This window comes from Pleurodeles waltl, chromosome 1_2 (genome assembly GCF_031143425.1).
Source record: "Pleurodeles waltl isolate 20211129_DDA chromosome 1_2, aPleWal1.hap1.20221129, whole genome shotgun sequence".
Classification (NCBI taxonomy): Eukaryota; Metazoa; Chordata; class Amphibia; order Caudata; family Salamandridae; genus Pleurodeles; species Pleurodeles waltl.
Genome location: NC_090437.1, coordinates 1,063,581,417 through 1,063,609,412, shown reverse-complemented (window position 1 = coordinate 1,063,609,412; position 27,996 = coordinate 1,063,581,417). Strand labels below are relative to the sequence as shown.

Genomic DNA, 27,996 nt, shown 5'->3' with positions numbered 1-27,996 from the left:
TCTCTATATTTTAAGGTGTTACGTGCCCAGAAGCTGATGTGCAAGGAAATAGTTTATAGAATTCATATTGTTCTCATTATTTTCATATGTCATTGTTATTGTTGCCAAAGCTGGTACTAAGTCCATCTACTTTGAAAATCAACTGCATATACAGTGAGACAACGTAGGCCTATTAGTCTTTAAACCCCAACATTGTAGGAAAAAAGGACACAATACAGGTGTAGGTAATTCATTAAATTAAAGAACACAGGTTTCTGCAATCCAGTTTAGGGGCTTTGAGGTAAAATAGTCTCAAATAGTCTTTTCCATCTTAAATGGGAAAGAAAATATCACATTTTCCCAAATAATAAATGCTTGATGTTGGACCTGCCCATTTTTTTGCAGGTTCTCCCCAGATTTTTGCCATCTGTTGCTGAACATGATTTTGTTGGCCTTGGGACTTTGAGCACCTTTCCACTGCTAACCACTGATAAAGTGCTTATGTTCTCTCCTAAAACATGGTACAGTTGTCATATACCCAACTGGTACATTTAATGTAATTTACTAGTAAGATCCTGGTATATTGTATTACATGGTCCCGCAGGGCCTGAAAATTAACTGCTACCAGTGGACCTGTAGCACACATTGTGCCACCTACTAAAGTAACCATTTTTATACATGTCTAATGTCTGCCCCTTCAGCCTATAGTGCAGTTTTAAATACGCCATTTCAACCTGGCAAAATTAAACCTTTGTCAGGCATAAACCTTCCTTTTAATCCATATGTCACCCCAATGCAGGCCTCAAAGGTTCATAGGAGAGAATGCATTGTGGTTAAAAAGCAGGCTATGTGCGTTTAAGTTTTATATGTTCTGTTAGGAAGAAAGTTCTAAATTCATTTTTTGCACAACTGCAAGACTATCTCTTCTATTGACTAACACTGGGTAACCTTATTACATTTAATAAGTACTAACTTTGTATTGGGAGCAGGTAGAGATGTCATGTTTAGGATCAAATGAGTTATAATTCAAAATAATCTGTAATGGAAGAATCTGAAATTAAGTCACAATTCAAAGATGTTCATTTTTGGAAAGTTGGCATTTTTCTGTCCTAAACATTTTGTGCCTCTGTCAGTTTCCTGTGCCATATGAGCATGAATGCCTCTGAAACTGGGGTTTGTGCATTCTTCCTAAATAGAGACACAAAGGAGAATCGATTGGGACAGGATATGCAATTCTGCAAGAATGGCTTGGTGCAGAGCTGTGCCCTGCGGCAATTGCATTTCAAAGGGTTTGACCACAGTACACACAAAGTATCCTGACACAAGCCTTTTTTAGCCCAGACTTGCTGGAGCCTTGACAGAGGAAGGGAAGAACTTTCCAGAACCCAATGTGGAGGTAGGATAGAGTGCTGCCCCATCCACAGAGGCTGTCGCCAGGTATAAATGTTGTACACTCAGAACACCAATTAAGTACCCTGCTGAACAAGGACTTTACAGAAGAAGGACTGCCTTGCCCCTATACCACCGGACTACTTCTCTGCTACTACTAGAATACTGCCCTGCTGTTTGAGCACTGTCTTGCTCTCTGAGAAGGAAGACTTGATCTCCTTTTTTAATCCCAGGCTAACTTGAATGACTCCAAGGATCAGTTGTCTGCTACTACTGCACTACTGCAGCTACCAGTTACAGCCAACAACACAAGATCTACACTTCATGTTACAACAACAGCCCGCTGTGACTGCCAACATGAACCCCCAGCAACAACCATCCATGATGCCCAACTGGCACTTCATGCTACAGAGATGATAGCCTGTGCCACCCGACCTGCTCTTAATGCTACAGTGACAACCATTCAAAAAGCTCTCCTTGTTCCTCACAGCCCTCTCCACCACAAACAGAACTCTTTGCACAAGATTTTGAGAAAGTAACATTTTCAGCAGGTCTAGCCTCGTCCCTATATCTGGCCTGCCTTTCTCCATAGTTGGTCTGAATTTTTGACTTTCCCCAGGCTACCACACCCAGATGACTGTGCTTTTAGGGGCTATCTATACCTACAAATTTGAAATTGCATATCTTCAGTTCTACTGATTGGATTATTGTTGTTCTGGTATCATTGTATTTCTTTTTTTTTTTTATTGGTTTGGTTTTTTCATGTGTTGTGTTTTTACCTTTTTACTGTTGGAGTGCTGCATAAACATTTTACACATTGCCCCTGAGTTAAGCCTGACTGCTTTGACTGTTTTCTGCCAAGCTGTCAGATATTTAAGCCCAGGTTAGTTTGGTGAGTTGTTGGTTCCCCCTGGCAAGGATTGTGCTTGTTGCCTGAGTGGGATTACCACCCCCTCAACTAATAACCTAATTTCTTACAGTTCAACATCTAGGATGCTGTGTATTTATTTTTGTGGTCTGTTATTGTGTGGGAAAAACTGGGCTGATTGCAGAAGCCCTTAACTTTCTGCTCAATTTTTTTTTACTAATAATGGTGTTTTTCTGACTCTGGTGGTGGCCTGGGCACTGCAGTCTCAGTGCCTGTGCTCTGATTAAAGTGGTATATGTAAACCAGGTTAATTATAATTGGATGTACCAACTTACCTATAAGTCCCTAGTATATAGTAGGGCATGTAAGTTCAGGGACTACAGCCCAGTGTCATTTTACAGGTAGGCCTGCCTTGCTGGCTGCTTTTAAGTTAAAGTTAACCCCAAATTCATCTTTGGAATTCAAAGTACTTCCAAAGTCCTAAGCTACCTTATTTTTACATATCAGTCACCTCTAACGTCTGCCCTAAGTTTCCTCAGTTTTGGGTGCAGTGTAGCTATAACCAGGAACTTTATAAAATATGTTTTATAAGACCTGGTGACAGAAAAATAGCCACATTTGTTTCCCCTATTGTAGGGAATGGGCTCCATAGGCTAACATGGAGAGACTTTATTTTAAAACAATAAAGTCTTATTTTCCATAGGAATAAGCTAAATATAGCACGTTTAGTATAAAATTTAAAGTTATAATAAATCAACAACTTGCCACTGCTGAATTTCATATAACCTAAACAGGAAAATAGTTTTAGAACTCTTGTTAAAAGTTACCAACTTCAGCCCTCTAGTGTCCTTGTTTGATTGGTCAGCCTCTGGAAGGCTGAGCCAGGATGCCTTGATGAGCTGTGAAGTGGCCTGGGCTGAATCAAAAGAAGTATCTGGTGAGAGGAGATCTACCTCAACACATGGTGGTACAGGATGGGGGGGAGCAGCCAAACTGGATTTCTCAGGAGAGAAGGACATTTTGGGCAGCAACTGGACCTCCCCCATTTCCTGTAGCCCTATACAACCATGTGCCCCCCTGGTTAGATTAAGAGAGTGCTGGAAAGGGGTGTGGTAAGGGAAACTTAGCCACGCCAGTGGGTGGATTCAGCCAGATCTAAGCTCTAAAATTAAATTTTTCACATCTTGGATTTTGGAGGAATGCTGGGCACTGAAAGTAGTTTTTACCACACTTCACAGGAAGTGGTCACTCAATAGGGTGGTGGCCTGCATGTGATTGGACAGGAGCATCCCCTTGCTTGCCCACCCAAGAACAAGGATAAGCATAGCAGAGTAGAACCACACTTCAGATCCCTACTGAAAAAAGGCAAGAAGAAAAAGAACTGCCCTGCTGGACCCTGGCCTGCACCTGGACCCTGCACTCAGAAGGACTGCACCAGCTGCACACTTTGGGCTTCACCAAGAAAAGGGATTTTCCTTACTTCTACAACTCCATGAATTGACTCCCTGTAAGCTACAGGAAGAAAGGAGTTGACCAGACTCCCCTGCACCGAGTCCTGCAGAAATAGCCCAGCTGCCCAATGGCCAGTGGTCATTTTAGGATTTGGATCAGGTGCATTCTGGGAGTTGGAGTCCTAACCCCCAAGGAGCAATGCAGAGCTTCTAGAACCTTGGGGTGAGTTGTGGACACCTGAAGGACCTTAAAATTACTTTTGGAAGAAGATACAGAAGTTTGGAGCAATTTAAAAAAAAAGCTCCATAAGTGGATTAACCCGACATCGTGAGTCAAGCCAGCCAATGTTGACTGTGACCCAGCCTGACTTGCAGGTTCGTCCTGCTGAAAAGCTCCGGAGCCCGAGACTTCCAGGATTTGACTCATGGAAAGGCTATCCGACTACATCAAATTGAAATCAGCTTACTGAGGAGGGTTTCTAAGTCCGAAGGTAAAAGTTTGACCGAGGCCTCCCATGCAGTGTATCTGAGGAGGGCTCCAGCAAGGTCGACTTCAACTTTCAACTTGGTCCTGAATGAACATTTCTGTCCCGATTTTTTTTTTTTAAGTCAGCCTGTAGAACACTTGACCAAGGCCTGCCGAAACGCGTATCCAAGGAGAGCTCCAGCGAGGTCAACCTGAACTTCTGATTTTGCCCCGGTCAGTGAGAAATCTTCAAAAGATTTTCTAAGTGTGAAGGTAAAATTTTGACCGAGGCCCCCGCTCAGTGTAGCCGATCAGGGCTCCATTGCGGTTGACCTCAACGTTTGACTTTTCCCTGGTCGAGTGCGCCCAGATGTCCAGAGTTGCACTTTTGATTTCTAAGCACTAGAAAACATTTAATCTTTAAAAATTCATATCTCCAGTTCCCTTATTGGATTTTTGACATTTGACATTTATTGTCATTTTATAGATAAACTATAGTCATTTCTTATAAATAAGTGTTGGATTTTTATTGTGTTTTGTGTTTTACTTATTTACTGTTTGTTGATATTAAATGCTTTACACACCTGTCTCCTAAATTAAGCATAACTGCTTGTTGCCAAGCTACCAAGGGTTGAGCCAGGATAATTTGTTGAGCCCTTAACTGCACCTAGTGGGAGCTTATGGCCTATTGCTAAGTGTAGGTACTTACCTGCCGTTACCAATAATCCACTTTCCACCTCATAGTGTGAAATAGTCTCCTTAAAAACGACACTATGCAAATATAAAACAGAGTTGCTAAATATTATCCACTTGTGCAGCATATTCAAACTCAAAAGGCTTTTTTTTACAATTGAAATACATAACACACAGTTTTTCAAACGTTCTATATTTCTTTATTTCATATTTACATCAAGTTACATGAATGCATCATTCAAAAGCACATCAATAATGTAAATTGCATGCACATTTATAATAGAACCTAACACATTTGTAAAACGTCTTTATCTCCCAATTCCGATTTAAAAACTCATAAAAGTATTGCATTCCCTGTGAAAAGTTGCTTAAGATCATTAATATATTTCTTAAGGGATCAGTCACAAGATATTAAAAACCTAATCTATGACAATGAGGCAGACTTCTTAGTTTGCAAAGTAATAAGCTCTCCTTTCTCATTGAACATGTTTGTATGTCGGTTTCTTTAGCATGAAATAGGATTTTGTACACACTTACACGTGTATTTTAAGTACTCCATTTTCATTTTCTAAGTGTCTAAGTGATATTGTTCACATATATACATTTATAGAGGCAAAATAAGAACATATTACAAACTTAAAAGGGACATTTAGCTAAAGTAGATGAAAAAATAGGACAGTTTTTTTTTAAATACAGCAAATATTCTTTTTCATGTAGTCATCAAAAGTTCAAAACATTTTTACATCTTCATTGCATTGCCACTGTAGATCACTGTGATCTATTGGTGTGGCATATTCAAAGCTTTTAATCTTTTCTAAGTGATAAAATGTGTGCTCGTTAGTGGAACAATGACTTATTCCATAGGTCATTTCATACTCTTGCTAGTCATTTAGAACATTTTTTAACCAGTTTCCCACAATTCAAATCACATTTTTGCCCTGTGATTGAATATGAGAGACAAATGCAGACACATATAAGGTCATTAGAATTAGCAATTTATTACTGACTAACAAGCATCCAATGTGCAATCTAGCTGCAATTCAGAATAGCAACGTGTAATTGCACCTAAAACCATGGCAAGAGACATACATTCTGGATAAGAAAGATCTTTTCATGTACTGCAGTCAATATTCAGTCTATTCTATTGCATATCACACACACACACACACGCAAAATTCTTACCATTAGTAGAGTGTGGGGATGGAACATCACTCCTGAGAGGCAAGTGTGTTATGATGTATCTCCTTCAATATTAATCAAGAACTTATCATACTCGTTGTCATAGATGATTATAACCATGGTATTATTTCATAGGTATTTGTTTTAAAAAAAGTTTCGAACAAAAACAAGGATTAAATTGTTTAAATTTGAGCAATGAAGTAAACTCACATTGATAAAGTCTCCAGGCTATTAAGATAGTTTTCGCTGCTGTAAATTAATTGTGGCATGCTACGTGCGACGCAAATGTCAGTGTTTTCTTATGTAAAGTTTGTTTTACCATGCTAATACCTGACCTTTGCACTGCAGTGATAAATGTTTGAAAGTGTGCTTATTAGCACATTAGCTCTAATTAATGAGTTATGAGCCACAGGTAAATAGGGAATCTGGGCATATATTGCATTGAGGTGTTCTAGTGACATTTATAAACCATCAGACCGAACCCAGATGTCACCTGAAATATTCAGCAAATTAATTCAGCACTGTGAATTACGGTACTTAATCCGCCGGTAGACGTCTTTTCTGTGATAGATGAGCTTTGAAAAAACGCTAAGTTAATATTGAGAGATAAAGTAGAAGCCAAATGTAAAAACTATTTAATATTTTTTAAATCTATAATTATGTAATCCAACCGTTCAGATTTGCACATGAAAGCTTGGTCACTGTACTCTACAAATTGAATGAGGCTAACAGAAGGCGTTTAGAAAAGATATATCAGAGTATTTACCACAAATAGAAATCCGTGTATTTTTGACACCTCATATTAAGAACCTCTAGCATCTCTCAAACACACCTTTGGATTCTTTGAATATATTTGTAATCCGGACACGGTGTCTGCGTGGCTTTCCGACAGCCTACAGTAAGAATAATGCTAAACATTAAAATAAAAACACATATGACGTTCACCTCTCAGAAGTCATCCTTCAGAGATGGTTACCATACTTCTCCATACTCCTTCTGTCCCACAGCAAAACGGTATATCTTGTATTCTGTAGTCAAGGATATGCAGCAGTAAGCTGTCAACTTGAATTATATGTATAATGTTGTAGTGGAAACTTACTTCACATACAAAATCTAGTTAATGTACAGAACATGCATCAATGTTTCATCTGAAGCATATTCTTTGCATGCAACCCCTCTGTGCACCCTGCCAATACTTTGGGCTACTAAAGTTAGAGATTGTTTTCAGAGGTTCACGCAGTGTGTGTGTGTTTGTAAGTGTGTGTGTGCGCGCACGTGTGTGTGTGTCTGTGTGTGTAAATGACATACATAATTGACAGGGCAGATGGCCTAGTAGAATTTCCTTAAACTAAGCCTTTTATCATAATTAATAATGCCCTAAGCTTCTGGTATTAATTTTCTGCTACAAGATAAAAATCATGTTAGTGTAATGATTTTAACATTGTGTCAGAAAGCACTAACTAATTTTGCTGCCAGTGTATTACGAGGAAAGCCCTGATCCACATTTTTAATTCATATTTTCATATTCATACTGAGTTTAATTAAAATGTACAGTGATATTCAGTGGAAATCTGGCAATACTACTTAACTGAAATGGATAAGGCTCTTGATAAATTAAATGGAATTTTTCTAACACACTAAGTGATATCGCTGTACATAGCTATGTTATTTTAAAGCTATTTGAATGTTATAACGAAGTAACCAAGTAATCAACATCTGCAATATTAAGTGATCAGAGGTAATTGCAGTTACAAGAGGTAGGACTGAGTCACACCTTTAGACCTGCACCGTTTCTTTGTAGGTGATAAATCGTAAAATGAATAGTCTGAACAATGATTCGGATTACAGCCTCTCAAGAAGAGAAGGAAGAAGAATGAAAACATTTTTAAAAAGCTAGCAGTAATGGAAAGGCTCTGTGCGTTTCAGCTTCCAAAGTTTGTCATACGCTTCTGTGGGTTATTGTATCGACTGCAAGCATCTGTATCTAAGTCGAAGTCACATGCTGAAGCACAGATATAAAGCTTTAGTAGATCAATGTAACACAGAGATATGTATGTATTGCAGATTATGATAGGTTTTACGCTAAGTGACAGGTCCCTCGAAGTAGGAAGGGCAATGATTAGTGTGTAATTTGTAGTTTACAGGATGCAACACTTGTCACATAGGTCTCAGAGGTACACTGTCAGTGTGCGTGCCATATAAGAAGGGACCCAGAGCTAATAAGATTAAATAAATGCAGTGAAATATTTGGTGAAATGAAATGGACCAATGTTGAACACAGGGACTCCTCACTATTCGTACAAATTTCTCCTACAAAAGCACCCACACCTGGGTTCCTCTGTTGATGTTGCCTGTTAGAGACTTTGGTCGGGTTACAAGTACGGCATTCCTGGGACCGCCATACCCATGGTGGTGGCCCAACATCTGCATCCTTGGCGGTCCAACTGGAAATTTACGAGGATGTCTGTCAGACCACCACAAGACCACTGCAACTACCAGAATATTGGATCCCATGGCAGCAGTGGTAGGGTAAGCCGTGGTCAGTCGTGGTGGTGCCGATGTTGGCACTGCCATGATGATCAGAACATGTCTTTCCACAGAGCTTTTCATGGCGGGCCCCATAATAAAAATCTTGACAGAAAGGTAGGAAAGGGGCCCCAAACAGGGCGCCAGGGTGATTTTAAGCCCATTGGTTAGTGTGGCTTGGGGCACATGTTGTGCTCCCCTATGCTTTCATTGTTGATGCACACTGTTGGCATGCACAACATTGTGCATGGCAAGAGTGCACCCAAGGTGCATCTGGCGCTGCACCGTGGTGGCACATGCTTCAGGTTCACTTTCTGATATGAAGCATGCCGCTGCAGTGATAAAGCCTCAGACACTACTGCAAGTCCAGGGGTAGTGTCGTAATATGGCGGTGGGGAGGCTGTCGACTTGGCGGCTCCCTCCTGACCACCATATTGTCAGTCCAGCGGTCAGATCATCAAACTCATATTTAGCCCCTATGTCAAACAAAGTGCAGATACCAGGGTTAGTGAGAAAAGTGTAACCAAGGTTAGTGAGAAAAGTGTAGTACAAAGAGAAGGCAAGAGAAAAGAGAAAACTGCACAGTGAAATTGCAAAATGAAGAAAACGTACGGGAAGCAGATTAGATTTAAAAAAACAGCCATAGAGAAACAATGTTGGTAAAAGGGAAACTGATACTGAGAGAAAGAAAAAGTAATAAGAAAACTGTAAAGCATGAAAAAGGAAGTGAAACGAAAATTAGCAGCAGCTTTTTATGGGTACCGAATAAATAGCCATGCATTAAAAGAAATAAAATACTAGGATAAATCCACATGTGCTGTCGTAATTTGGGCAGTTTCGCATTAGAAGTTTTAAACAAAATTCACGTTTAACCATTATGTCAATTCACATACTTAGGAACCATTCACATTAAAAACCTACTGCAAGCAAGCAACTGTTTGCCGTGCTTTAGGCTTATTGCACTAACATTTTAGTGTGAAGTGTGTCATTGTGGCAAAGTTAAAGGAAAGGCACAGTTTGCAAAAAAATAGTGGAAAAAGACAAATGTGCATTTCATGTAATTAAACATAATTTTGAGTAATGTTGGCAAAGTTTTGCATAACTATTCAAGTGTGAATTACATTGATTTCACACATGTCTAAACATTACATTAAAATAATATTGAGGCCACATTTAAGCTCTGTGTCTTGAAAAGGGTACTCGATCTCTAGCCTTATGCCTTAACAAAGTTACAAGCAAAAAGAACAGATGATGGACGGAATGCTGACAATGCAAACATTCACCCGAGTCACAAAGTTCTAGGTTTGCTTAATTGTTTTTTTGCCCACCACGCCACCCCAGTTTGGATTCAGCCATATGGAAATCAGTCTTGACCCTGCTCCCCCTGTGAACAATCCAACCCAAACTGCCAAGCCAGGTCCACCTTGAACCAGAAAAAATAATCCTGGGCTCGATTTCGAGGTATCACCCATCATCAGCCAGGCTAGCTTGAATCCAGTGGTGCAGTGAGCACAGGACCCACTTCTGGGCATACCCTTTAAATTAGAGTGACAAAAGAAAACAGAACAGCAGATGATGGATGGAATGCTGAACAATGCAAACATTCACCTCAGTCACAAAAGTCTGGGTTTAGTCCATTGATTTTTGCCCACCACACCATCCCAGTTTGGACCCAGCCATATGAAAATCAGTCTTGCCCCAGTTCCCCATGAGAACAGTCCAGCCCTAACTGACAAGCAGGTCCTTCCTGGACTGGAAACAAGCATTCAGGGACCAGTTTCGGGGTATCACCCCTCGTCAGCCAGGCTAGCTTGAATCCAGTGGTGCAGTGAGCACGGGACCCACGTATGGGGATACCCTTCCCACTTAGGGTGACAAACGCAAAAAGAACAGAAGATGGTCACAGATCACACCAGTGACTTGCAGTTTCCTTATTATGTACACTTCTAATAACCTTACGGCAAGAAAAATTGTAAAACCACTTGGGTCTCTACCCCCTGCAATAACTTTCTGGACTATTAATCAAGACAATCTTAAAAATGTTTCTGAACTTTGAAATTATGGATTGTTCGGTCTGCCCCTTTTCCGAGTCATATGCTCCTCATGGTGGCTCCCCACATGATTTCTGCATTTTACAATGATGTATTATAACTACCTGCAGCAATCTGTGCAACATGTCGGTCCCCGTTTCAATTTCAAGCTGTTTTGCCCAAGCATCTTAATACGTCAGAGCGTTTTAAAATGAGCACTATTAAAGTGTAATGAAAAATTTAAAAGATGTGGTAGCAAATGATTTGGAAAAAATATAGGATTCCTTAATAGTAACTTCAAAAAAAGGTCTGCAGACTGTAGTCAATTGAATAGAAGCATCAATTGGCTCACATTAAAGTTGACAATATCTGCAATGATGGCATGTTTTTTTTTTTAAAAAGGGGACTGTGGTCTTTATGTTGAGATTTGTTTAAAATTGTGTGTATGCAAGTTAAAGTTCTTAACAATGTTGCAAGCACGGCTCCTCCGCAATGGCAGAGGAGTGTTGCCCCCTTGGCTAAGAACCAAGAGCTTTAAAATGAAACGATATTTCATTATCATTTTATTTTACAGCTGCTGGCTTAGCCAGCAGCAACTGCAGGGAGGGGACGGGACTGGGCCACAGGAGGGAGCGAGGGGAGGGGAGTGGAGTCTGTTCACTTACATGCACACATGTGTTTGGCTGGCCGTCTTAGGCCGGCCAAACACACATGCGCACTTAGGTTTCTCTAACTTGGCTGTGTTACGCTGCCGGAATGGAGAAACTGCACAGGCTCCACTGCGCAGTCTGAACGGCAGAACAAGCCGCTCAGACCAGTCCTGATGCTGCTCTCATGCTGGGTTTAGCATGAGTTTAAAGCAATGAGGCAATCCCTCTAACCCTTTTGACCAGGGCAATAAACAAGATTATTATATGGTCAATGCAAGGGGGAAGTAATCCTAGACTTCCACGGTAAGCTGTCAGTTTGAAAATTACGTATATCCAATCTTTATTGTATTAATTGTACTTTATTCCTTTTTACTTCCTTTAACGAATTTTAACAGCATATATTTCACATTTTCAATGTGTGTGATAGTAGGTGCTCCTATGTTGAAACACAGTGAAAGTGAATATTGTTAATGAGAGTGATAGTGTTATATACAATATGTACAGAAGATGGTTAAGAACAATATGGACTTCTAACGGCTCCGTCAATCCAGTAAGCCCTGAAGTCACAAAGTATTTTTACAGTTACAATCCACATTCAATTCCGTGTCGAAGTTTCGACCCCATTTATAGACATAAATCAATGTAGGGTCATCATCAGGACTGGGGATATTTTGTATTCGGTAGCAACCTAGAAATTCCAGTAATTAATTATAGTCTTCTGGTCAAAGTCGTCTGCTTGCTCAATTATTATTACTGATGTAGTGAAGCCTGGACAATTTCTGTAAACCCAAAGTATGGCATCCTTCGTTTGTTCATGTCAAAGGGCCAGCTGTGCAATAATGGTGGCTGGGGAGGCTCACAGTATTTGTTTATTTAACTTTAACAATTTCCACTCGTGTAGACAGGAATTTTCACTTCAAGCCTATTACATGAACAAAAGAAGGATGCCCTACATTGATTCACTGTGTTTCAACATAGGAGCATCTACTATCACAGATATTTAACATGTGAAATATATGCTGTTAAAATTCGTTAAAGGAAGTAAAAAGGAATAAAGTACAATTAATACAATAAAGATTGCATATACGTAATTGTCAAACTGACAGTTTACTGTGGAAGTCTAGGATTACTTTCCCCATGCATTGACCATATAATAATCTCGGGTTTAGCATGACAGCACTGCTAGGATTGCTGGGAGCCTATGCTTGTGTCCCAGTGAATGCTGGGACACCAGAAACGAAGAGGAGCAACGCGGTAGGCGATGGGAATGGTAAGTTTTATTTTATTTTTTATTATTTCTTTCCCCCGTCCCTGCCGCTGACTCCCATCCCCTTGAGATTTGACGCAGCCGCTGCTGCAATGTTGTAGCTTTTCTTTACTTCTAATGCAATAACCTAAAATGTAGCGTTTATTATAGTCGTGATTGGCAATAACACCAAAGACTATTCTCTAGGTTATCTAGCTAATTGTAAATTTATGTTGGGAATGGAGTGAAAAGTTTCCTTTTCAACATAACTGCTTCTCTTTCTTTACGCACCGGGTCATTTTCATTAGAGCGAGCAGCAATCAATAGTATCAGTCTTATAAGAGGTGCTTAGGTGCTCTGAGTACTGCCTACCAACTTTGAAATGTGGTTGGCACCCATGGTAGGAGGCACCGGACAAGGATTGGTTGATTCTGGGAACTGGGGAAGTAAAAAAAACCATTCGGGATATAAAATGGATCTAATTTGGTCCGCTCCGCCTCTTATAGCACAGGCGGGTCTCCGATCTGCAAGCCTTCCTCTCCTGTGTACATTCCAACTGCATGCAATCTGCCTTCTCAAAACAATCTGAGGTGAAATCAAAACTGCCTCAGGAAATCAGGTGGGCTCTCTCTCAAGAAACAATGCCTAGCCCCAGGCACGCACAAGGGATGGGCCATTTCTGCTGCAGACTGCCAGGAAAGAATCGCAGGCAATCAAATGCTGAGTAATGAAAAACAATGAGTGTTGCTTCTCTCAACAACGGGTACAGCCAGAAATAGTTTCAGTAAGGAACCGCCGACATCACTTCATGTTTGTAACACAACATGTACGTTGTGTTACGGTTTAGTAGAAACTAAACGGCCACGTTTATTTCTACCAACCGTTGTCACAGGGCTGCATTGCTTTGCTGCAAGGCCCAACCTGTATCACATAATGACTTCTTATATATATTAGTAACGCTTTCTCAATTGGAGACACCTTTTAGAATATTCCACAAGTGAATTGTTTTCTTTCAAACATACCAAAAGCATGGCTCCCAAGGAATTTAGTTTCAGGGGGTTGTTCCAATTAAGTTCGATATATAGAACTGAAAGATAAGTGTATACCGCCGTTTAGTACTAATGGCAATTGTGAATGACATGAGTGGGTGAATTTCTAATTTTTCATATTTTTAGTCCTCTTTGTTACTTAGAGAACTAGATGGTTCTAATAAATACGAGATGTTTTGCCTGGTACATGGAAAAAGACTTAGCGAGTTAATGTACATGCTTTAGAGATACTGTTGATGATCATAACTGGAAATACATCAAAATGGCAGTGAAAATAATAACTTTAATAATGTGCTTTTGTGTGGCACTTTTATTTCAACATTGCCTGTTCCCAGGACTTTAAATGATCTGTGCAGAATAGTTGTGAATTGAAAAAAAAAAATCTGCTACAGACCAACATAAAGGAGAATAATATTCAAAACCCTCTAAGCATCCACGTGGCTTCTGTTACCAGTGTCTGTGGATTTTAATATTTTAAAATATCTTAAGTTAAAGGCCACGTTTATTATGAAAACACAAAGATTATGTAGACTACCAGGATTGTCTGTGGCATAAATTATTTTGTGTGCGTGGGCAGTTACACTGCAAGGTATGCCCCATGAATAACAACCACTCAACGTGGAGGTGCAGGGGGCTGGCTGTGTGGACGAGGAGGTGCAGATGCACATCCCTGGGTCACTTGGACAATCACAGCAGTGACAGAATGGTGGCCTAAAGCATTTCCTTCTAATTTTGTCCATGTTGGGCTGTGGGGAGACCTCTAGCCCAGAAAGGACGCACAGGGAACACTCGTTTTTGCCTACTTTCCGCCCAATGCAGGGGTGACTTTCAAAACCAAAGCAGAACGAAACTTGTCTCTGTCCCTTAAAAACCAATAACGTTGTGTCAGCACGCGCGTCAATAATATATATAAAAAAAAATTGTTTGTTTATGTTTTTAAATTATTAACACACGGTACAATAGGCATTTATTTCCCACATGACGTATAAAGACATAATGTAATTATAGAGGTATAATGGATTAGAAGTGGGTGCGTAGATGATGAGAGGTACATGATCCCTAGAGGCAGAGTCCTAGAATGCAGCAGAAAACAGGTGGGAGGAGAGGTTCATCTTTTACACTGTTGCTCTGGATACGCCAAGCGCTTGCGACTTGGCTTTGCAATAAGAGAACAACATAAAGGTTGGACGCAGACATGCCCCCATTAAGGAATATATGGATGTACTTCCTTAGAGACTAGCCCTTCGGGTAGCCATAAGTGTAATAACCACCAGAGTTTAATCTTATGTGGCATGTCTGCCTGGTGTAGTGTAGACGAAACGTTAGCGGGAGGTGGCATTATGTAGCGATCTAGACTGGGTTTTCTCTATAGTGTATGTGCCAAGGTTAATGCAAGATGTCTTGAACAGCCTCAGGGGCCGCAGGATTAGAAGGCCACATTCTCAAATTGTCACTGATGTCTACTTGTAAGTATGTTTGGCAATAAAAGAGGTTATAAGGGCAGGAATGTTCACAAAAAGGACGTTTGAGAGTGTTTCATTCCGTTATAGGATGCTGTATAGCAAGCCTTTCTTTTAAGAGTATTAGAAAAACAAGCCATAGGTACTGCACATAGAATATATTATGATCTGCTTTGAAACAGATCATTTCACCTTCTATGGATCTAGAGGTATGCTGTCATTATATTTAAGCACGATGGTGGGCATCCAAAAAAAGGAAACTATTCTGGCTCAGGGGGCTGTGGTACAAATAAAAAAAGGGGTAAGGTAACCATAGTACATGCACTGTGAAAGAAACACTGTGAATCTTCAGGCCTTCCGAGGTAAGCTGAACAAGGGTTTTGAGAGGTCCTTACACATGAATGTATCACGGTGTGCTTCTTCATTCCAGAATAATGATACATCTTCTACCAGCATATTGGGAGCTCAAGAGTTACATATATATTCAAAACCATAGTAAAAGTGGGTGGAGTTAGGATTACGAATCGAATTAAAGTAAAGAAAACGTTGTAATTTTCAAGTTATGTTTAAGACAGCAATTTCTAGCTCGCACAGCAGACTGGCAATCCATAAGTCACCCAGTGCTCTTTACCAATGCCAATGTGGATGGGGCGCAGAGATGCTCTGATCTAGTGCGGGTCGGACAAGGGCTCCCACTGTCCGCTGAAAAAAAAAACAGCTGAATAAAAAGATTTAGGAGTGTCTATAAGATTGAAACAATGTTCCTCAGAGAAATGGGTAGAAAGCTGCGTGAAGGTTTAATAATTGAAAATAGTTATTCAAGAATTAAATGGCATTCGAGTTTCTTTACACCGCACTGGTAAGCACTGTGGCCACAGAGGGAGGGAGCGATAAAGAGCCCTTGAATGAAGAATGACCATGTCTGCCAGAGCAGTAGCCTTGGAGAGATCCTGTTAATAAATTGGAAACTAGGCTACAGAGGCAGAACGTGATAAAACATTAGATCACGCTGGGCGGACAAACACGGGCCTGGCAGTTTGGCTTTAGGAGACTGTAGGCTTAGAGAGTTGATTTAGTAAGACCATGGGAAATAGAAAAAAATAACTCTCTGATGAATGCCCAAAATATGGCCACTGACCTTTGTAACTTCTGGGTTAAAATACACTTACCATCACTCACAAGGAGCAGACTGAGTTGCATGCAGCTTTTTAAATGGGTGGAAAAGAACATTTAGCTGTTCCACATCACCTTAACTGTTGAAGATTGTTTTATGTGAAGGTTTTTATTTGCTAATTGTTTATTCATGTAATAATCAGCAGCTGCCACCGCACATCTCAAAGGGAGGGGTGGGAGGGTGAGGTGGGTGGGGGGGCTTGAAGGGTCTAAAAAAATGTTTTTTTAAAACTGTACCTCTTTCTGTCACCACTTCTCCCATCTGCCACCTCAATCCTCTTCTGGTGTCCCAACATTCACTGACACCACCACAGGCTCCCGAGCAATCCTGGCGCTGCTTACGTGCTATACGTAGCATGTAAGCAGCTTCAGGATTGGTCTGAGCGGCTTGGACTGCCACTCAGACACGACCCTGGGTTCTTTGCAGTTTCTCCAGCCCAGCTGTGTATTACACATGCACACTTGGCGCACTCTCCCCACCTCCCACCTCCCGTGGCCCAACCCTGCCCCTCCCTGCTTTGCTGTGCCAGAAGCAGAAAAATAAAACAATAGAAAACTATCATTTTATTTTACTGCTTCTGGCACATCCAATGGGGTGACGCTCCTTCTCCATAGCGAAGGAGGCGCCCCTGCTAATAAGAGCATTGCATACTTGTTACTAGCAATGTCAAATGTATTAAATTGAAACACGAAATGTGAAGATATTACAATGCAGACTGACCTAAATATGATTACTAGAGTTAAAGGATATATTCCCAAGATAAATGATTAAGTATCCAGTGAAGTCCAATAGCGTTAGAAAAAATAAAATAGTTGCAGAAATTTGGATCCATTAACACATATATTAACCATCATGTCTTTTATCTGGTATTAGTATTTCAAAATATATACAGGATCTTACTTGGGCATTTTTTATTGAATTAGAACAGATTTAACTTTTAGATTTATGCATCAGTTAACATTACACAGAAATACTACGCAGAAGGTTCACAAAAGAATTTATGAGTATGGAAGCAATTCTACCAAGTATGCTTTTACGTGCTGATATGCCTTTGTGAATCAGCTGCAGAACATCCACCCTCCTCATTAGTAAAACTGCAAAGAAGCCACAGTCCTTTCACTCTGCACTAATTGTACGGTCGTGATCCGATATTTCCATTTTATTCCCATGTTATATATTTTGGAGCCAATTTACAAAGGCATATAATAGTGTACTCTTTTACTTTCTTTTGCATGCTTTTGTGACTTGACTCCAAGTGTATACTGTGCACACTTAAAATATTTCAACTATATAAAAAAAAGGCCAGGGATTTATAATCACTACATTTGCACTTTTGTAAAAGGCCCCACTTTTTTAAAAAAAATGCCTGTGAAATTCCAAAAGATATGCCCCTTCTTTTGACTGGCTCAGCTGTGTCTGCTATGCCAAATAACAGGCGAGGAGGCAGCAGGTGCTTGTTTACTTCTTAGTAGTCTGCTGCACGAAATGCCACCAAGAGGACCACAGAGTAAGTGCGTTGAGGTCCCGTGCACCTGCCTCCCACATTAACAGCCCAAAGCCCCGGCCATCATGGAGGAGAAAAGACTGTTTGGTGAGCAGAAATAACTTAGAAGCAGCTTCTTCTTGGTATTCTGACTCTCTCTCTGACAGCCATTATCCCCATATCCCTATAGGTTCAGGTAACTGGACACCAAAAGGAATACTGTCTGATCTTTGCCCCCCACACCACTGCCCCAACCTCCATGGGCCAACCTGCACTTTTGTACCAAGGACACCCTGCCAAAGCAATGTACCACTGCTGCCACTACATTTAGTTTAGGGTACACTGACAACTGGCCTTTGAGAGGCCAGAAAAAATACTCTCAACCTCACCCACTGACTCAGATATGACTGAGTCTGCCAATATTGGAGTAGCAGGCTCACACTCAACTGGTCCTGCAGCTTGCGGGTATGGTGCCTGTGGCCCCTCGCTACATAATTCTCCCATTGACTCACAGCAGCAGGGCGGCTGCAGACATGCTGTACTTCACCTCCCCACCACTGCATTCACCAGCAGTCCCAGCCCACACCTGAAGGCCTGCAGACATTCGCTCTCCTGCTACCCATAACAGGCAGATATGGAGTCCATGCTGCCTGCTGCCCCAATACTAAGTTTATACCTGGGCCCACGAGCTGCAAGAAACCTGGGGACCTGCAGGCTTGCTGTACTCACCTCCCCACCACTATTCATCTACTGGCCCACTGGCATCTATGGCCATGTTCTCTCTCCCTCACTCTCTCCAGACAAATGTGGGCTCACTGTGCCCGCCGATATGTTCTCATTTCCTCCCAGGGAGTATTGATCCTGCGGTCACGAGGGCACACAACAGGCTCCCAGTCACCTCCTGCTGCCATGAGGGCAATAGGCAGTAGTCCCACGGTCACCTATAACTGCAGCTGTCTGCCCTCAATATCCTTGGACCACGGACAGAGGAATGGGATAACGATCAGTATTATTACTGGTTTTAATAACAAAGCAATGCAGGGTGGATGATCAAGGTATCTTCTGTAAAGGGGTGCTAATTCTGTGCTCCATTTCATAGCAAGAACTAAAAATAATATGCTGAGGGGGACTTCACATACACCAGACGTGCATCCGGAAGAAATTTGTTTGAAGCTATCTGTTTTTCAGCCTGTGTGTTTTGTTGCTATAAGAAGGGGTGAATATGATTGTGAAAGTGCTGGAGTCCTGTTTATTTTTTATTCAAGTAGTTGCATACAAGGCATCATATCAACGTGCGCATGTATGTGATCGTGTGCATGTTCACTTGGACAAGTACATCTCACCCACAAAAGCATAAAACATTAATATCAGACAGAGAAGCTCCGAAATTTCCCTTCAGCCCTCGATATGTTGCGCAAGGAACACAAATTATTTATACCTTACCAGCTAAATATATGCTATTTTATTGCCATGCTTTTATTGATGTAATGCAAACAGACTTATTTTCTGCGATATGGAATTTATGTATTTCCATTAACAGATAAAGAGTAATTTCACTTCCGGTTCCTCGCACTGTGCCTGATTACGTAATTGCTATTGACGTCCTTACTTCTCAGTGACATCCAGAATCTTTTCTTTTGCAGCCCTTTCGTAGAGTGACGTTTTCTGTTGTGAGTCAACCTCAGGACCCACACCAAGGATCGTTGCAGAGCTGCTACGACAGCGGTCTCGAGGAGTCTGAGACGCCAAGCAGTAAGAGCTCGTCGGGCCCACGGCTGGGCGCCCTACCACTCCCAGAGGACAACTATGAGAGGACTACACCGGATGGAAGTGTTGGTGAGGCAGAGCATATGGAAAATGGTAGGGGAAAACGCAGCATTCACACACTCACATGCTCACCTTAGGGATCCAAGACAAAACATCCCCAGGAAAGGTCAGATTGAGTGCATACATTTATTAGGCACCCACACCTGTGAACTGTACATATACGCTTATGGGTCCTGCCCAGAGAAATGTTATATGTGCAACATATACTTTCTACATACAGAGCTCCTTAGGTTTTCATCACTTTTTACTTCTTGACTTGCAGAACACATTAAAATAAACTTTCACAGGCCTAGCTCATAAGTATACCATTTATAGACTCTAAGGTCCAAAGAAATGTACAGTTCAGAGAAACTTCATGCCCTGTAAGTTATCTTTTCAGCCCCTTTGGGGCCCTGCTAGGCAAATCACATGCTTAAATCGCAATAAAGTCAATGAAAAAAATTACATTTACCGGTCAAAGTAATTAACCCATCTCAAATGCCATTTTTCTTGAGTACCCTAAACGTTTAACATTATCTTGCGGTCTATTTATTTTCTCTTTAAATATTTCGCCCTAGCGCAGAATTCATTAGTTAGACTTGAATATTCTGAATATTCTGCCTCTACTATGCAATTAGTTATTTACAACAGATTTCTTCTTTAAAGTGTGTTCTGCCTAACTAATGCTTTCGTTTTCCTTTGCTACAAGTATATGTCGGGTATATCTGCAATCAAAATGCCATGTTTTGTTCTACACTGTAATGTTTAGAAAAAAGCTAACTCTGAGGAATCTATTATGAAAATATGTTGCAACCGTAACTCCACATTATGGGCTCGAATGTTCTATTTTATGTTGTCCCATCGCGGCAAGTATGATATATGCCCCACTGTCAGTTCTTTGAGCACATACAACTACAAACCCCAGAAAAATATATGTTGTGAGCTTTTATAATATAAACAAGTGCACTGCAACAATTTAGCAGAAATAACAATGTGTTTTTCGTGTAGCTGTCTCCTAATCGGCTCATGGTAGCGAAGGTACTAAGTACCTTTACAGTATGAACATACATTCTTCAAGTTCCAACTGTCTTCTAATTACATGAGAAATACATTAAACACCACTGTGGTCTGCTCATTGCACCTTAGTTCCTTTAGCTGTTCAAACTATGTATGATTAAGTAAAGCGTCTCCATCTGGTGTTTAAGACAAAAAGGAAGGAAACAATAGGGATGTGGAAATACTAGTTTACTACTTAAAATAATTCTTTATATTCTGCATATATTACTAATCATATCTAGTTCTTTAAACCTAGATATAATTAAAGGCCATCATTTTCAGAAACCATATGTCTAAAGAACTGCATTAATTTCTTAGCAAAGCATACAGCAGTGACCCCTCCACTATGGCGGAGGAGTGTCACCTAGCTTCCAGCAGCCTCAAAAGTTGAAAAATAAAATTATAATAAAAAGGTTTATTATCTTTTTATTTTTCAAGTTGGGGTGTGCCAAGTCTTGGGGACAAGGCCATGGTGACAAGGGGACAAAGGGGGAGTGGTGGCACTGCTATCAGTGCGCATGTGGGTTTAGCCGGCCATCTCAGGCTGGCCAAACCCACTTTCACACTGAGCTGTCTCCAACCTGAGCTGCGTTGCCAAGTTGCAGACAGCAGGCACAGGTTCCCAGTCTGCCTGGGAGCGTAAATCGTGTGCACTCAGGCCAATCCTGATGGTGTTCTCATTCTGCCAGCAGCATGAGAGCAGCGTCAGGATTGGCTGCAGGGCAGTCTGGGAGCCTGTACCTGCAATGGAGAGGAGCAGAAGAGCATTGATATGGTGGGCGGCAGGTACGTTCTTTTGTGTTTGTTTTGTTTCTCCCAATTGTTTTCTGTTCATGACATCCACACCTCCCCCCGCCCACCCGCTCAGCCCTGACACCAGCCTCTACTGAAAGCATAATTAATTTACATTTGTGGTGGAATGTTGGAAGCTAATCAGCTAATAAGGACCCTCCCTTTTCTGGCTCTCATTTGAAGGTTTCGGTGTATCTATCTATCTATCTATCTATCTATCTATCTATCTATCTATCTATCTATCTATCTGTCTATCTATCTATCTATCTATCTATCTATCTATCTATCTATCTATCTATCTATCTATACATACATATATATATATAAGGATAGATAGATAGATATATATAAGGATAGATAGATAGATAGATAGATAGATATATATAGTAATAGAAATATATATTGTCATTTATATCTTTAGCTCGAAAGTGTTTTATTTATTGTGGTGCATGGTAGTCCACCATAAATAATAAGGTCACTATCTTGTTAGGTCCAGTTAGGGATTTCAGTAATTCTAACCTGAGCTGAACCGCTGTAGCTATGGCACAAAGCACACCGGCTTAAGTTAAAAAAACGTGTAAAGCAGTTAGACATACCAAAACCGTAAAAAAGTCAAAAACACAACACAACCATTGGGAGATTTTACGACTTCATGTCGTCTTTTTTATAGAAATCAAAATCCTTCAGTGGGTCAAGGAGCACTTTATAACGTCAGATAGGCATTAGACTAGGTCCTGGTGAAACTAGTGGATTCGGTAGAAAAAAGTTCTGAGTGGGAAAATTTACATTTCTCACACACATAGGTCCTCTCCCCAGATAGATTTTTTGGCACCTTCGCCCATTCAATATTTTTATCTTCAGACATTGCATCTTTTTGTGGGGTTCAAAATTCTACAGTGGGGGAAGGCCTATCTGAAGAGGGCTACAAACAACAACGGGTAGAGGAAATTGAAGACCAAAAAAGTCCCCACTTATCATTCCAATCAAAACACAACTCTTTTTAGCCCAATCATACAATTAATCATCAAGATAATTAATTCAACACCGCAACAATTTATTTACTACAAATTAATTCATAGATGGGTCATTCTAACATGTATTAAAAAATATCAATTAACACAAAATACAATGCAACACAATCAATTTAGCCTCCAACACTGCAGAAAAAATTAAAACCCCAAAATGTGTACTTACTTAAAAACTAATGCCTCTACTGTAGACACAAAATCCAAACGTCATGGACGCAAGTTGTATATAGTCCTCCTTATATGGCTGACATCTGTAGGCAGTTTAAAAGATGTTGACATATGTTTAGGTGGAACCCCCTGATTTTTACTTCCCCTTTCATCAGGACACAAAACAATAACACATTGATATAAGGAACCCATTGCTTCCACAGCAGAGGCTTTGTTTTTTTAACTAAAAATGTTTGAAATATATTCTTCCCAAGCTGAGCTGAAGTGCTTTCCAAATGGCATACACGTTTCTTTCTGGAGTATCAATCCATCAATCAGTCATTTGTAAAGTGCACACTATCACCCCTAGTCGTGCTGTGATTGCGTCAAAAAGCCAGTTCTTGAGTTTGTTTCTGAAGACTGAAAGGGCTAGTGCCATTTGGAATGGGGGGGGGGTTCAAGGCTTTGGTGGCTATAAGGAAGAAAGCATGGCCCCTGCAGTGGGTGCAATGGATGTGGGGGACTTGTGCGAGGGTAGGTGAAGAAGAGCAAAGGTGTCTCAAGGGAAGATGGAAGGTCAGCCGGTGGTTGATATAGGACGGTCCCAGTTTGTGGAGGACTTTGCAGGCATGTGTGAGTGTCTTGATTCACACCATTGTTTGGCCTTTCCCTCCAACTGCCAGTTCACTAGACTGGTCGAACAATGCACAGGATTTGAAGGAGAAAGGTACTGGTTTTAAATAAAGTGTGAAGTGCTTTTTCAATGCCGATCGTGAGCCTTGTTCTACTGGAGGTGTTGACAAAGTATTAGTAATTGGTAGGCAATGCCTTTTGAAGCTTTGGTGACTCAACTAGGAGAGCCAAATATTGATTTGGAAGGTAAGAGAGAGCTCTACACAACTGAAACAATGTATATATTTCAAATATTATTTATGCCACAATTCATCCAATATGAAAGTAATGTCCCTTGCTTTGTTGCCATACTCTGAGTTTTAAGCCTGCTAATAAATGGTTTACCCTTTAAATGTCCCCTGAGACACACTCCAAGAAGCATCTGAAGAGAAGAGAAGAACTTACTTCGGTCTAGAATTCTGCTGACTGTTTTCTCAGCATTTTTCTTCAGGACTAATAGTAGCTCTCTCCAGCTGGTCAACAGAGTTACGTAGGATGCACAGCCCAACTGTGACACCTGTTTCCCCTAGTGGCTACCCACTGAGGCTAAGCGGTTAAGAATGTCTTGAAACTGAAAAAAACAGATGCCTCATCAATGTATGCAACAGGGACATTTGAACTAGAAATATCTAGGTTGACCTGGTAGTCAGTGAGTGGGCATGCTTCTAGAACTTAAAAATGAAGAGAAAGTGATTTGTGGTATACGGAGCCACCAGTGATGACTTAACAATGTTCTTAGAGGTACCGGAATGTATGGTGAAAACTAGCCACAGCAAAGCAACTTTTATGTATGAACAAAACATCCTGCTATGCATCCCAAAAAATGAAGTGGCTATTGTAGATTCAACTACAAAATTTCACCTCCTTGGAGATTTTTGGCAGAACATTCAGTGTTACACTGACGCAGCTTGTTCAACATTTCTTACCTCAAGAAGCCTTTGTTGCATGATTGCCCCAAGGAAGATTTCCAACATCCAGGAAAGTTTCTAAGTATGAAGGCAACAATTTTCCATGGAACACATTACCAACTTCAATACAACCATGATCACTCATAGGTTGGCCAATAATAGTGTCTAGGTTCTAGTCACCCACATGGAGGACATTGTGTCACCTTTTAATATTTTTGTCTCTTATTTAAGAAGTGCATAATGTTTTGAATCCCTATAGGGAACTTTAATTGGTATTCATAAATTTTGATCTCTACACGTAATTCCCTTCATTTTGTGACTTTCAACGTACTAAATCTGTGTTTTTTCAACTACTTTCATTTAAACATTCGTAGTTTTTTTGTTTTTACCTGTGCTGTTTCATCCTAGTTGTTACATGTGTATAACATACATTTTCTCTTATCAAGGCCTTGCTTTTCTTCCAAGTTACCATAGGCTGAAACAAAAATTCAAGTTTATCTTTCAGGGTCAGACTGGATAGGTCTTATGTGAGCTCATACAAAGTTCACATCAAGACTGTGGATTAACCTCACATTCCAATTCAATTTTTACCACTTTCTCAGTTCCTATTTATGACCAGTTAGCTCCTTTATTAGTAGCCTTGAATAACATTTCTGGGTCAGATTACCTCTTATTCAAATCTATCTGGCTATATCAGGCTGTCAGTATATGTTAGTTTCTTATGTACCTAAAGGCACCTTTTGAGATTAAAATGTAGTACATCACAGACATCTATGAATCACACAATCTTGCAAACAACAAAAGGTTGGCCCTCAGCCAGTTAAATATTAAATGAGGGGAGAGTAGTGACTTCTACTCAAAATATCTCTCTTTGGGAGTCTGGGTCAATTTTATATATATTTAAGCTATTTAGTTATGAAGAGTGTTACCATTTTCCATCTTCACAGAAGAGGAGAGGCCATCAATTATTTGCTTGACTCAGTGTCTCCAGCACTTACTGCTTTGCTTTTGTACTTCCTTTCAAGAAGGCACAAATAAGCATCATAAGGCTGATTCTGATTTAGTAAGGCATATTATATGTTAGATATTTAAGCATTTTCCAATATACATTAAATAGAATGTATAATATGGTCCAGGATAGTTGACATTGGTTTAGAAAATGTGTCCGCTTCATGGGGAAGGATAAAAAAAAATGCCCCCACTTTTACTTTTTGATATAATATCATAGTGACCTCCATCAAAACAGAATATAACCAGATTTTCAACACTTTAGCTTTATGAAAATTGTGCCTGTGTATTTATTTCTATATGCCTTCCTGTAAGTCGTACCATTCACTCAGTCCTAAAGTGACAATAAGCAAAAGTATTTTTCACTTCCTACCTTTTAGGTATTCTATATAGAATATCCTCAATTTAATTCATAGAACTTCTCATCTGTCATGACCCAAGTGGATTATTCAATGGCATATATTGACCTATTTTAATTTTTTAACCAGAATCATTTCAGAATGTTGCTACATCTTGGGCCCATTGTCATCATCATCTTTTTGTTTTTATTTATTTCACATATCCAAAATACTTTTATTAATCTGCTAATGTATTGACTTGTAATGCTTCATATTCTGCTTCAAAACCACAGATAAGAAATGTCTTATGTAAGAACTATTTTTCCATTAATAATTCCATTGGATCAAAGTTTGTTTATTTGCTGGAATTCACATGTAGACGGTATCTAGTATTACCATCATTTCACTGTGTTGGTATTAGAAGTGTTGGCCTATTATTTATATAAACCCTAACTCAATTAAAACATTTACATTTATTTCATCCTCTGCATCTTAGAATCATAGAAACTGTGTTGAAATAGGTTCAGTATTTTCCAATCCTTTGATCATTTAAAATATCAGTAATTGTTTTGTATCATTCTTGGTCCTCTGACCAAAATATCACTACTTTTTATTGGCTTTCTTCCCAAATTAATTCTCTTCAACTTTTTCAAGGGCAGTGGTAGTACAGAGAAATGAGTTTAAAGCTGGGGGAGAGGTGGGGTCTGTATAACTAATATTCACCAATAAATAATATTGATGGAATATGTAATTATGGTCATAGTTCACAGATTGTACATTGCTTGATTTTGAAATATTATGCTTCAATAGTGTTACTAGTCATTTACAAAATGAATGATCATCCTAAATTGCAAAGTGATACATTTGATAAACATACCTGCAAATAGTTAACTTGTTAAATGCAAGAATGATTTTGATCATAGGTTTACACCACTGATGTCTAACATTTAACAAATGATTGTACATCTTTTCATCTTTAGACACCAAGTTGAATATCAATTAATTTTGTCATAAAGTAAACTCTAATTTCTCTTTTTATAATGGAAAAGAGAACCCTTTTGACATGTGTCCTACCTAAGAAGACTATTCTTTTCTCTGATGGTGTTTCAATGGGTTTTCAATGCATTTTAATAATTGATAGCACATATTTGATAATATATTTGGGGATTTGTTTATTTAATAGTTTAAAGTTCTCTTGAGTAAGCATAGAATAAGCAACCATTTATCTGAGATTACTAAATATGTAGGATTAGGGCTAGCATTAGTTCAGGAACAGGCAGAACATTTTCCCAGATTTGAGCATAGAGACACTCTGCAATCCTGCTGGAGAGCTCCAAATGAAACTTAAAAAAGTTTATTGAACTAAAAATATTTGATTTAACTATAGAACTAAATAAAAAAAAATGCAACAGGATTATTAGCATATTTTTAACCAAATATATAACTATTGCAAATATAGAAAATTAAATTAAAAGTATTTTAAAGAAATCATAATTAGAAAAATAAACACCCTCAACCTAAAGTAGAGAAATGTGTTATTAATTAATACAAGAGATAGTAAATAGCCTTAAGAATCTACATTATTCTACTTTCCTATAGCCATCAAACGTGGTACATACTTGAATCGTTGTATATGTCATGCTACTGTTTTAGTTGAACATGTCACTTTTAGAACTTTGTAGGGTTACAACCTGCTGGGGGCATCACATAGGTTAGATTTACACCTGTCTTGGCCAAGATCCATGGTTTAAAGTTTAGAATTTGTATGATGTCTACACTCTTTTACCCAATAAAGTGTTTTTTGACACATGCTACAAGTGCTAGTAGCATAATTCTTGGCATCCTACATCTGTGGTGTACATAGTGTACATTTACTCTCTCTTGGATAAAAATATATTTGGACTACGACTTGGTAGGCAGTTGTGATGGGATAGAAAATGATTATGCTTGTTTTGAATATAACTATAACTAGTACAATATTGTGATTAAATGTATTTTTTTGTGTGCCTTGTCTCATGAGATGTATATGCCATAATGCACTATGGATCTCTGCTTACAGGTGATAAGATCAGCTCAATAAACCTCAATAAGGTATGTGGCATATTGGAGGACTATACATGCTACGGGGTCAGATTTGTAGAAGTCAGACTTTTGTAGCATAGCATGTGTTGCGGAATACAAATCCATGCATGTGGATGAGGCCGACTTTCAGTTTTTTGAGATTGAAGCAGCAAGAAGCATGGATACTTGCTGTAAAAGTCAGATCTGAGAATCACTGTATGATGCAGGACAAAAGCGTTTTCTCTGGGTATGGGTGTCTCAGTGCATATGAAGATTTCTACAATGTGGGAACTACACCACACAGGTGAAGACAGAAAATTTGCAATATGCTGGAAGAAATATATGATACGGGCACAGGAATTTACTTTGCCTCAATTGGGTGAGTAGGTCAGAAACATACATTTAGGGTCTAAAGGTAGCTGAGTGGTGAACAATGCCATGATTCCACAGATTAGGAGATATTTAATTAGAGATTACCATGACTGGCTACTCTCACTATAAGAAATAGTCATGTACTTTGTTAATGTAGATATTGGC

At 39.6% G+C, this 27,996-nt stretch overlaps 1 protein-coding gene across 3 annotated transcripts in view; it reads left to right on the top strand.

Annotated features, from left to right (window-relative positions):
* PCDH7 (protocadherin 7) overlaps positions 1-27,996 on the top strand; it is a 749,767-nt gene that overhangs the window by 257,487 nt on the left and 464,284 nt on the right. For all 3 annotated transcript variants that reach the window (XM_069202135.1, XM_069202134.1, XM_069202136.1), the window contains exon 2: positions 19,287-19,503. In XM_069202135.1, the coding sequence (XP_069058236.1) occupies positions 19,287-19,503 (217 nt within the window). The remainder of the gene's footprint in view (positions 1-19,286; positions 19,504-27,996) is intronic.